Source organism: Salminus brasiliensis, chromosome 6, assembly GCF_030463535.1.
Source record: "Salminus brasiliensis chromosome 6, fSalBra1.hap2, whole genome shotgun sequence".
Classification (NCBI taxonomy): Eukaryota; Metazoa; Chordata; class Actinopteri; order Characiformes; family Bryconidae; genus Salminus; species Salminus brasiliensis.
This window is the reverse complement of record NC_132883.1, coordinates 8,086,036-8,098,910: the sequence shown is the minus strand read 5'-3', so window position 1 is coordinate 8,098,910 and position 12,875 is coordinate 8,086,036. Positions and strand designations below refer to the sequence as shown.

Below are 12,875 nucleotides of genomic sequence, written 5' to 3'. Positions count from 1 at the left end.
AGCCTTAGCACATTAATAATAACACTATGTTTAAAAATGATGTTTCAACTTTATCATTCATGGTATGATCTGCCCTGCAGCACATACAAACTCACATTTTACCAAGATTGTGGTTGTATGTACTCCACACCAGAGGTGCAGTAATATTGTTATGGCTCCATTTGCATTGGGTTTAAGGTGGTCTGTGTTCCCTGCAGGTGAATAATGTGGATTTCCGGGGCATTGTGCGTGAAGAGGCAGTGCTATTCCTGCTGGAGCTGCCTAGAGGAGACAGCGTCACTATACTAGCACAGAGCAAACCTGACGGTGAGCCTAATGCCCTCTATACACATTCACACACACACACACACATTCACTCACACACACTCTCAGCTCAGCACACAGACTTAACACACAAACCTTTCCTCCTATATAATACCTGACCAACACACAGACACAAACTCACACTTCATTTAGCTCACATTGCTGCCTTTTAACAGCTTCTGGTCTCTCACACCACTCACCAGTGTGTATTTGTGTGTGCTAACTGCAGCAGTGCAATTTGCATAGAAATGGTTACATGTAAAACAGTATTTATTGAGAACTATGGAACTTTGGCAGTTACTGTAGATGAGATGAAAACACATATTCTTCAGGAGTAGCGGTTGCTTTTTACACTAACCAGGATTTTGCTGGTGGGGGTGGAAATACAGTGAGCCAATACTGTTAAGTAACAGTTTTGAAGGAGGAGACAACAGGATTTGAGCTTCATGGTTTGTCACTTCTGTGTACCAAGTTCTTATTATTCAGCTATGCCTAAATACAGTTTTGCCATTCTGGGGCCTAGTTTTAACATCTAAATGAGGCGGAAAAAGAAAACTTTCCCAAAATGGAAAGTAGCCTTCACAATGGCACCGTTTGCCTGTTTTGTGAGAAGCACAAGCACAGCTCATTTTTTTCATAGCAGAAACAACGTGGTGATATAGAAAATCAACATTATGTAACAACGTCCCTACAGTTTCTCATTAGGTTTGTGAGCGGCATGTGAATAGGTTCATTGATGGTGGTCTAACCTTGATGGTTTGATGACTGGGACTGAATGTTTAGTTAACTCACTGTCTTTCCTATTTCTGCAGTTAACCCCCCCCCCACACACACACACACACATGCACAGAATGTGTACAAGACTGATGACAGGGGCACCAGCTTGTAGCCCGTCGGCACAAACCAGTCCAAGCCGGTCTTGGCTCATCCAAGATGTTGCCCTTTTAAATGTGTGCATGTTTGCGCATACACATTTCCCTCCCACATCTCTCTATATAGAGGTCATATACTGACCCCAGTGTGTGTTAGTGAGAGAACATTTGAGAGGCTAACTTTAGTTGCTCGGTCATTGCTCTGTGTGTGTGTCTGAGAGAGAGAGGGAGAGTTGAAGAGGTGGCTGTGCTGTGTGTTTAATGGCTAATCTGATGTGTAGTCGGCCCTGTCTAATGCCTGTTTAAACTAAGCAGCCTGGTGCTTGTGGTGAATTATTGGATTTGGAGACCAACCAGACGCCCCCCCCTTCCCTCACTCACCATGGAGACAAGTGAACATGCAGCACTGACCTCTACTGTCAGCACTCTCTCACTCTGTCTGCCTGCCTGTCTCTCTCTCTCTCTGTTTGTGTGGTGCCTCTGGGTTAAATGAAGGCTAGAGTCAGGGCTGACACTAGCCTGTGAATTGAAGCTCATTTGGGTTGAGGTGGGACAGAGGGAGAGCAGGGGTCTCTCAGAGGGCTAATGAGAGCCTGACAGTACCCGAGCAAAAGCTCTTCACTTCTGCAGCACCTGCAGCTGTGGAAACTGATGGCTTTCATTTCTCCACTCCACCACAAGCAGTAATTAGCAGAATCATTATCATTCCACATGAAGTGACAAATGTAATCAGGGTCTATCTGTGAAATGAATGGAGCTGGGTTAAGGGGTTTAGGCATAATCATATTACTGTAAGTAAGACCCTCAGTGATCGGTTCGAGCCTCTACATGTGTGCTTTTCTTATTGAGGATCCACTTATTATTATATACAGTCAGTCAGTGACATCACCATGTGCACTGGGATGGAGCTCAGGCTGCTCCAAATCTTAAGAAGCATATCTCTGTTTGCTCCCCTAGTTTACGAAGACATCCTGGTGTCCGGCCGAGGAGACTCATTTTTCATCCGGACGCACTTTGACTATGAGAAGGAGCAGCTTCAGTGCCTGGCCTTCTCCAGGGGGGATATCTTTAAGGTGGTGGACACGCTCTACGATGGCAAGCTGGGCAACTGGTTAGCCATCCGAGTGGGCAAGGAGAACCAGCTGCTGGAGAAGGGGATCATCCCTAACAAGAGCAGGTGAGCCTGATTGGGTGAGAGCTGTAATTGCTCTTTTTGTAATTGCTCCAACTGCTTTATTTTTGTTATACTTCTTGGACACTGATCAGGCATAGCATTAAAAACACTTGCAAAACAGCTCTGGTCCATCGAGGCATGGACTCTGAAGGTGTCCTATGGTATCTGGCACAAAAACATTAGCAGACGATTCCTGTAAGTTGTTAGGTGGGGCCTCCATGGATCACATCAGTGAACCTCGGGCGCCCATTGTGACCGGTTGTCCTTAATTATTTATTTTGCATGATTTTGTTCCCGTAACTGTAGTGGGTTGAACAAAAAGAGCTGACTTCAGGCCATTTACTGGAGCTGCTGAACTTTAGAATGGGGTCAGTGCTTTATGGCTACCCCAGGGGGACATCCACTGTGCCAGTAAGACATTTCCCTTATGTAACCAGAGAATAACCAGCTTAGCTCTGTGAGATGTAGGAATTTAGGGTGCTTACACTGGTAACTGTGCCTAAGCAGCAGTCTGACGCCTAGAATATAGTCTCAGGGACACAGTTTTAATAACATTAAAAAGTTTTCTAATGACTGACTACTCTTTCTGTCTTCTGCCATTTCCTTTTTCTATGGTGCTAAAAACAGTAGAAGCTCCCTATAAGTCCTGTAGTGTACTGCACTGCAATCTGTCAGAACAATTGTATGTATAATACAGGATATACAAAAAAAAATTGAGACACTTGCTCATTCATTGTTTCTTCTGAAATCAAGGGTATTAACAAAGAGTATTTGCTGCTTTTGTTGGAGTAACTGTCTCTGCTGTTCAGGGAAGGCTTTCTACTAGACTTTGGAGCATTTCTGTAAGGATTTCATTGCATTCAGCAATAAGAGCATTAGTGAGGTCAGGATGAAGTGTATGATCTTCACCCCACCTCATCCACAACTCCCCAGCTCATCCCAAAGGTATTAGATGGAGCACCATCTTTTTAGAGAAGACAGTTCCACTGCTCCACAGCTCCCTGCTGGGGGCTTTATATCCCTCTAGCCCACGACTGGCATTAGACAGTGTGGTGCCAATAGGTTCATGGTTATCTGCTCCAGAGAGTCCTGTTCTATTGGCTGTACTTCTCTACAGAGACTAGACAAGCTGTGTGTGTTCATTTGCACATCTGTTTCAGCAATGGGTGCAACTTAAAGTAGCTGAATGCATTCATTAGAAGGGGTGTCCACAAACATTTGGACATACAGTGTAAGTGAACTGCCCTGTTAAAGTCAATGATGTGTCAGCTTTTCTGCATAATCAGCATCGCTGATGACTAATTGACTGTGTCATGTTATCATCGCATCACTAATACTCATGTATCGTATCATGTTAGTCCATCTTTTTGTGTAAGCCATGAATAACGCCTGTCCTATCTCTCTCTGTGTCTCTCACATTTTTCTCTCTGCTGTATGTGCAGAGCGGACCAGATGACTAATGTCCAGCACACTCATAAAGGCTCAGGCAGCGACAGAGCCGATTTCTGGAGGCTCCGTGGCCAGAGAGCGGCCAAGAAGAAAGATTTGCGCAAGAACCGAGAAGATATGAGCACTGGGCTGGTCTCCACCCGCTTCCCCGCCTATGAGCGAGTGGTGCTCCGAGAAGGTAAGCTCCGAGAATATAGGAAAGAGATAGGATTCAGAAAATGGAGAATGCTCAGAGGGGCAGTATGAAGGGCTGATGGGTCTGTGGAGAATAATTAAGCTGTATTAGATTAAGCCGTAAGGGAGAGAGAGACGTTGTGCTTCGCTCTGGCGAGGTGACATTTCGGACGGCAAGCACATCGGTTTAACGGGCTGGTGGAGGAACCGGGGCTGATTAAACATTTAACAGCCTCATCAGACCCAACACTGTTCACCCCTTAAAGCCTGAGGGAAGCAGGCACACACATACACTCACACACACTGACACACACACAAAGACTCACTCACCCCATTACTGCTAATGCAGAGAGCAGGTGAAGTAAAAATGGAGTCTGTACACAGTTTAACAACAGAAAAAAAATCTTGCAGTAGTGTAAAGAACAACTGCCAGATTCAAATTATGTCCAAAAGTGAAACATTTCATGATAAAAAATACTTAATTGATATTAATAGTAAATAATTATTAGAAAAATAAAAAATAATAATGAATGAATATATGAATAAATAATAAGCAATATCAATATTGTCAGTATTAGTATCCTTTTGAAAAAAAGGAGTTGGAGTGGGCAATATAGAAATATATAGCTGCATAATTGATTACATAGTTATGTAATAAATTATATTCTACCTTCAGTTTAAATTCTGTTTTTGAATTTCGCCTTTCTTTAATGTCAATAAATAACCAAAAAGCAGAATTTCTCAAATTTTTGCTAGATCACTCACTAGTTGACTGACTGACTGACTCTCAAACCTTGTTGAAACATACATGCGTAAGAACTGCCTCTTGTTTGCCAAGAAGAGACATTTTCTCATAGTGACAGTCTGAGGACTTATTTGCTACAAAGCTAACAAGTATATGTGCTGCTGAGAGGAGGTGTAATCTTAGGTAAGCTGGGGTTGGGTCTTCATGCTTGTGGTGCAAAGTGTGTCAAAGTTCGTAGCAATAGCAAGTTGACTCAACATTGTTTCTGCAGCAGTAGCAGCAAGCCAGACACTGGCCTCGCCTAGCATCACAGCCGCGGTGGTAGCCTGGACTGGGTTGGGTCCATGGATTTGTGTTCTTGGTTCCAAGTTCTGACCCTTCCATATGTCTCAGAGTTTCAGCAGAAATTGAGAGTCATCAGCCAGGCTAGGTTTATCAAGTCTTCAACTGTCCAGTTTTAATGAGTCTGTGCCCACTGCAGCCTCAGCTTTCTGTTCTTGACTGACAGATGTGTAACCTGATGCGGTCTTCTGCTGCTGTAGCCCATCCACTTCAAGGTTGGACATGTTGTGCATTCTGAGATGCTTTTCTGCTCACCATAACAGTGCAGAGGGATTATCAGAGTTACTTGTAGCCTCCAACCAGTGTGGCAATTCTCTGTTGACCTCTCTCATTAACAAGGCGTTTACGTCCACATCGGAACTTCCCTCATGTTTTTTCTTTCCAGGGAAACTCAATATAACTGATGGTTATTGTGACCATTACCTGAAGCTGCTGGCCTGTATCTGCATAATGTTATGTACTGCACTGCTGACATACGAGTCTGATTAGATATAGGTTTTTAAAAAAGTACTTAGTAGGTGCAAAGTCAGTGTAGTTCAGACCCTTATTTGACTGACAGAATTTTCTTTTTGAGTCTAATCTCTCTCTGTATCTGCTGTAGCTGGATTCAGGAGGCCCGTGGTGCTGTTTGGACCCATTGCCGACGCTGCCAGTGAGAAGCTGGCCACTGAGCTCCCAGACGAGTTTGTCGTTGCCAGTGAGTATCTCATTACTGTCTGGAGTAACATACTCAGACGTTCATACTAATTCAGTGGTTTTCAAGTGCTTTAAATATAGAGTCCCTATTAAGGCTGCATAACTCATTAATGCCTCATAACCACAGAACATACACGTTTGTATTATAATAGTTTATAGGAGAAATTGAATAAGAAGACTGGGAATAACATTGCTCACTGTGTTTTTGTGTTGTGTATCACCAGAAACCGAACCCAAAGATGCAGGGTCCGAGAAGTCTTCCGGGGTGGTGCGTCTCAATACCATCCGACAGATCATTGAACAGGTAATGCAGATACACACACATACATCAGTTCCTCAGTCTCACAACTGTATAGACATTATACAGTCCTCAATTCTCTGCAGTTATTACTTACTTGCAATGAAAAAGTGATGCATTATACAGGACTGTAAAAAAAAGTAGGACACCCCATGAAAATCGATCCAGTTTAAACCTCAGACTTTTAGTTAGGTTTGCTCTTGACTGTTGAAATGAGTGGCAGCTATCACCATAGCCAGATCTAAGGAGCTTTCTGATGCCTTCAGAAGGAAGATTGTAGATGCAGGTGAGTCTGGAAAAAGATTTTTTTTTAAATCTCAGGACAATTACAAATCAGCAGTTTTACTATCAGTCAAATGCTGTCTCTTTCTGATGGTAGATGCTGTACTTTGACATTAACTGTGGCAAGGGAACTGCTTGTAAGTCCCATGATAACATTTAAGGGTTGTTGGAGACTTCTTTACACATATTGTCGTCTGTTCTTGGGCTGAACGTGCTAGAACGGCAAATTTTTTAAATTGTTTTGCGATCTTTTTAAGCCCCTTCCCAGACTCCCTTGCATCTACAACCTTCTTTCTGAAGGCCTCAGAGAGCTCTTTGGATCTGATCATTGGGATACCTCTCATTTCAACCATTAATTTTTTCACATGATTTGAATCAAATAAATACAAGGCATTACTATTTTTATTGTATGGAGTCATAAATAATGAACTCTACCCAGGATAAGCACGCCCTGCTGGATGTGACGCCCAAGGCCGTAGACACACTGAACTACACGCAGTGGTACCCCATCGTCATCTTCTTCAACCCAGACAGTAAAAATGGAGTGAAGACCATGAGGCAGAGGATCATGCCTAATTCTAACCGCAGTGCCCGCAAGCTCTTCGACCAGGCCATCAAGCTCAGGAAATCCTGCTCACATCTCTTCACTGGTCAGTCCCACAACACCAGACCTGAGCGTTAGTTTTATGTTGAATTTAGAGTCTGGATCAGTTTTAAATAGTGTCTAAAAATAGCCTGTATCAGTGATGACCATACCACAATATGTGCTTGCCAAAAATCCTATTCCAAAAGCAGGGGCATTAATATGGAGAGTTCCATTTCCACTTCCATTGAACCACATGAGCAGTAAGGAGGTTTGGCACTTATGTTAGGTAATGTTGAAGAAAGTTGGACACAAGCTCGAGTTGTGTCCAGTGTCATACTGAAACAGAGAAGGGCCTTCCAGCTAACTTGGACGCACACATTTTTCTGCATATGTCTCTGCTTATTGTAGCATTTCTCAGAACTGAGCAGTCCAAACAATGAAAAACAGCCTCAGATTATTCCTCATCCAGTGAACTGTACAGTTGGCACAGTCCGTTCAGGCAGGTATTTGGCATCCAGCAAGTGAAGCATTATTCATCACTCTCTAAAAACATTCATGAGTGAGTGTTGCAACCAAGGACAGGCTGCTTATATGACCTTCACAGCTGAGCTCCCAGATGTTTTCACCTCACAATAGCAAAACTTGTGGTCGGCAAGGGCAGCTCTAGCCGAGCAGAAATGTGACAAACCCGCTAATTTGAAGGAATTTTCACACGTAGTCTATAAATTAGGTCCTGACCAATAAGACAATTTTATGTCCAATCCTGATACTGATGTTAAGAGGGTACATTTTCTGATAATGATAATATTGGCCAATAAAATTGTATATTTACATATCAAATTATAAAATATGATTTTAAATATGAATTAAAGGTTTTATTTCAGTTAAACTGTGCATTACTGACAGCATTTCTAGTTTCTTTGTATTACCCCTTAATTTTTGAGTCATAATAATAATAACTAGTAGTAATTAATGGGTAGAATATCCAATTTCACAACCATCTAGTATAAGCTTAACTGTACATGTAATTCATGTGTCATATGATTCAGAAATTTACTGGGCGATTTTATCAGTCGATGGAGACGCAGTTAGCTAAATAGATCAATAGGTGAAGCTGAAGAACAGAGGAGCCAGATCGAAATGTCTTGATTTACTCTCACCCCTCCCTCTCCTCTGTTTCCTCTGCTATTTGTTGTGCTAGCTGTTATCGATCTGAACGCAGCCAATGATGCGTGGTACGGCAGTGTGAAGGACTGTATTCGGCAGCAGCAGACCCAGGCAGTGTGGGTTTCTGAGGGGAAGGTAAAGAGCAGACGCTTATCCATCATGCTCCATAAATCCTCCAGTGCATCACCACTCCACCACACCACCCACTTCCACTCTTCCTCCATTCATATTTCCTCACTTTACCTCCTTTATTCTCTTAGTCAGAACCATTCTGCTAAATCTACATCATTAGTGCATGCCTTCCTTTTCTTCTCAGAGTTAAATCATACTAGTCATTCTTTTTTTCTGTGCTGTTTTACTGTTCATCTTTCTTTGGTGGTGCTCTACAGCTTTGTTTTTTTGTTTTTGTTCTTTTTGTTCTTTTTTTGTTTTCGCTCCTCTCTGTACACAAGATCCATCATGTGTCTCTTTTAGCTGGACGGGACAGAGGGGGACCTTGATCTCCATGACGACCGCATGTCATATCTGTCAGCCATGAGCGCTGACTATCTGAGCATGGACAGCCGCATGACCAGCGACTATGATGACACGGCGGACGAGGGCGGGCCTTACACAGATAACGAGCTGGACGAGCCGCTGGAACGGCAGCGAGTGTCGGCCATCAGCAGATCCTCTGAGCCGGTCATGCCAGAGGAGGTCAGAGAGCACATGCGCGCGCACATACATACGCACACAGACACATGCATTAATGTGCAAATGTATTTTGGTACCTAAACTAATGGTTTATAGCCAGAATCTTGGTGATACATGTGTTTACATGTTAATTTCTCTCAGCAAAATTCTATAGCAAGAACTCCCAATCACATTAGAACAGATGCAGGTAAAAACATTGATTATCTTATCTTATCTGTCATGGAGTGAGATGTACATATTAGGCAGCAAGTAAACAGGTGGTTCTTGAAGGTGATAAAGGGATTAAAAGCTGGAAGAATTGGCACAAAAATCTGAGCCACTTTGACTAGAGCCAGATTGTGATGGCTAACCGATTAGATCTGAATATCAGTATATCAGGTAGGTCTTCTGGGCTTTTTTTGGAATGCAGTGGTCAGTACCTACCAAAGGGGTTCAAAGAAGTTCAATCCCATCACCAGCTTATCTGATATAACGTCATTAAGCACTGATTTATCAAACCAGGTGTTGGATAATAACTGTATATAATACTAGACTTCCATGAGAAGAGCTTTGAAGATGTTTTAATGAGCAGTGATTGAAAACTATTATTATTAGATGAGCATTTTTTTTTTATTTTAATTTCACAGATGCCTAAAACATCTAAAACAGCATTTTACATATATATATATATATATATATATATATATATATATATATATATATATATATATATAACATTAATACAATAAAAGCTGTTGATATGATTTAAGAAAGAACATAGGTTTGGTTACAGATTTACACCTCACACTTATCTAGAATACAAAAGTCCGCACCCAGGACCGGTTCTGGGCTCATTTTCACTGGCTTGCTTTCACACAGAAGAATTCCTTTTGAACCGTGGATCGATTGCACAATTTCAAATGTCACTTTTCTAAGTGCATTTGTCTAGCAAGGCCATAGGTTAATTGCTAGATGCTGGAACCTAGTCCGTTTATTGCTTTTCCATTTTTTCTTTGGATACAAACACCTGCAAACAAGGAGCCATTCTCACAGGAGGAGAAGGTTTGTAGCCATGTAGGCGACAGGTCGAAGCAGTCATGTGACAAAAAGAACCAATCACACAACCCCACACATGGCACCAGGAGCACATAGCTTCAAAACCTGCAGCAGACCACACCATAGTTTCCAGTTGAGCTAACCATACAGGCCCCACAAGGGCATTTGGTTAGGTCACTTGATGTTTTTAGGTAGTTCATTTACTTTTTACTTAAATTCAACAAAATTTTAATCAAATGCATTTTGATTTGACCTAAACCCACACCTATCTTGGCATCTAACACTTTAACATAGACAGTCTATATGGGGAGAAAGGTTACTGTCTAAACGTTTCACCAAGCAAATAATAGAGGGATTTTGGAATATTATAATTGATTATTGTTGATTATAATACTATTCAACAATAAAAAAAACTCTCAGGCGGTATCATGTTAAAATGCCCTCCTTCACAGCTTTTGAATGTATTTTGTTACTAAAACTACAGAATTATCAAATGGTGGTACATTTTTGGACACAATTTTGACCGCTACCTCAGTAAAGGTACCGTAGGTAGGTGTGAGGCTCTTTTGTACACTCTCTCACACACACAAACACACGCACACAAAACTAACACGCTGTTGTTTCTCATGGTTTCCTTGGTCAGCAGCATGTCAGCTTGGCCTCTAAGGAAAGACAGAGGAGGTCAAGGCTACAGAGATACACACACCCACCAAAGGCGTGCACAAGCATGAGAGACCACACACACACATGCAGACCTCCATCACCACTGTATCAGTTTCACTTCATACATGAGAAAAGACATTTTGCGGATGATGCTCAGCATTATGATAATGAGAAAAGTGGCATGAGGCGAAACACTGAAACACACACACACGACCCTTTTATTTAATTTATCACAGACCCTATGGATATTTGTCAGTGCAGTCTTGTCTGCTCCCTGCTGTTCAGTGCTTGCAATTACAGCACTTCTGACTGTGACAAGTAATGCATAATCATGCCTTTTTAAAGGGGAATCGTCTGTGTAATTCAGCTACTGGGGTGTAAACAAAGTCATTTATAGTGGTTTGATGGGGAACTAGATACCCTATTGTGTTTAATGCAAATGTAGTCAATTTATTAACCTAAATGAATAGTGAACCTACATATCAGTGTTTTCTTAGGTCTTTTGAGTTGTGATTTGCATATTGCTTCATATTGTAATGCTGTTAGTGATTAAATAATAGTAAATTCTACAAATAGTTTTACATATTTGTACAAAAGCTCTCTGGGAGGCATTAAACCCTTTTCCCTGTTTCTGTCACCAGTTCAGATTCAGTAAGTACATCTGAACATCATATTTCACATCAAACCCTTTCTGATTGGCTTTTTTTTACATCCTTGCATTTTAATAATATTTCAATATTTTAAAGGAAAAGGTGGATTTTCCCAACCTTCTAACAGCCTCCTTAGCAGTATCCACCTGTATAGTGTGTTGTGTGTCTGTATGCTGTGTGTTTGTGTGTGTGTGTGTGTGTGTGTGTGTGTTTTTAAAGCCTGGGTAGCTAATGAACGCCTGCAGTTGTGTCACCATGTCCGCTTCATCCAGACCCCTTGTTGAGTAGCTGTGTGTTTTTCTGGTCGTGTGCCCTCTGACCCCTGCCTGCTCCGCAGATCCTCAGGAAGTCCAGCCCAGAGATTCGCTTCCAATCCCGCGCCTTGACCACCTTCCTCCCCGACCCCTCCAAGGTGAGCCCCGTGTCCAGCTCTGGCCTGGTTCAGGTGCTGCATGCTGCTCCTAATGATGCTGTGATTGATTCTGGGCTTCTTTGTTTACTGATTGTTCAGCTGTCCTCCAGTACACACATACTGAGTATTAAACATTTGTAGAGTTAGCATCATCTTCCAGTGTAATGCTCCAAAATGGCTTGGAATAAAATCTATTAAACGTTAGGAAGGTTTTTTCCTTTTCCTGTATTGTTTCTATTTTAGAGATACAAGGTTTTTGTCTGACAGCAACAACGTGGTTCTTTGAAGATTGTTCTGTATACAGTGGGTAGGGTTTCAGAATTGTTATGAGTCAAATAACTACACTATAAGGACAGAAGTATTGGGACACCTGCTCATTCATAGTTTTTTTTCCAAAATCCAAAATGGTTTTAAAAAGAGTTTATCCTGCTTTGTTTTAAGTAACTGTCTCTGCTGTCCAAGGAAGGCTTTGTACTAGATTCTGGAGCATTGCTGTGAGAATTTATTGAGCCACAAAAGTGTTAGTAAGAGCAGGTTGTTGAATGATCACCACCCCACCTCGTCCCCAATTATTTTCTGCAGGGACTAGACAAGCTAAGTGTGTTTATTTTAACATCTATGTCACGTCTATGACATTAAATTTCACTAAATGTTTACTAAGTGTAAAGGGAGTGCAATCAGATTTTCACAGTAGTGCTCCAAAACCTAGTAGAACGCCTTCTGTGGACAGTAGAGACAGTATTACAGTTTAATTTCAGAAGAAACTATGAACAGGCAGGTGTCCTAATACTTTTGTCCATATAATGTATTATATGTATGTAGAAATATGTGACTGACATGTCCTGGTTCTCTTCACTCATGCATGCTGGTCTCAGAAGAATGGTCTGATCTGGCCTTTTTCCCACCGCAGCAACTCAGTGGATCACTCTGGTACTCTAATGCCACCTGCAGTCCTGTGATGCTGTAGCAGCCTTTAAGCCCAGACGGTCCAGTAGAAGCACTCTGGCTGATCCACTGGGAAACTGATTCAGCTGGTTCTTCATGCAGCTGATTATAGTCTACCTGTTTCACTACATTTGTAATGTTGTTTATTGGACATTATTTTTTATATATATATATTTCCCAGGGAATCAGTCTGTAGGCTGGTAATCTGTGCTACAGTGTTTTAGCACCGCAGTGTGGAGCAGCTATAGTCAGAGGGAGGTCTCGGAACAAACAACATGCTGAATAGGATCGCTACCTGTTTAGCTGACTTTGCCCCAACTGTTCTTTGACCAGAAGGTTCCCTGTGTAGTAAATTAGCTCTGGAGCTTCATAGTCTCCATAGATAACAA

General features: G+C 41.9%; 1 protein-coding gene across 1 annotated transcript in view; it reads left to right on the top strand.

Annotated features, from left to right (window-relative positions):
- The window catches only part of tjp2b (tight junction protein 2b (zona occludens 2)), a 91,893-nt gene that overhangs the window by 74,512 nt on the left and 4,506 nt on the right, over positions 1 to 12,875 (top strand). Inside the window, exons 12-20 of the mRNA XM_072681507.1 lie at positions 198 to 306; positions 2,133 to 2,352; positions 3,792 to 3,976; positions 5,661 to 5,756; positions 5,980 to 6,059; positions 6,775 to 6,985; positions 8,123 to 8,223; positions 8,563 to 8,784; positions 11,467 to 11,541. Of these exons, the coding sequence (XP_072537608.1) occupies positions 198 to 306; positions 2,133 to 2,352; positions 3,792 to 3,976; positions 5,661 to 5,756; positions 5,980 to 6,059; positions 6,775 to 6,985; positions 8,123 to 8,223; positions 8,563 to 8,784; positions 11,467 to 11,541 (1,299 nt within the window). The remainder of the gene's footprint in view (positions 1 to 197; positions 307 to 2,132; positions 2,353 to 3,791; positions 3,977 to 5,660; positions 5,757 to 5,979; positions 6,060 to 6,774; positions 6,986 to 8,122; positions 8,224 to 8,562; positions 8,785 to 11,466; positions 11,542 to 12,875) is intronic.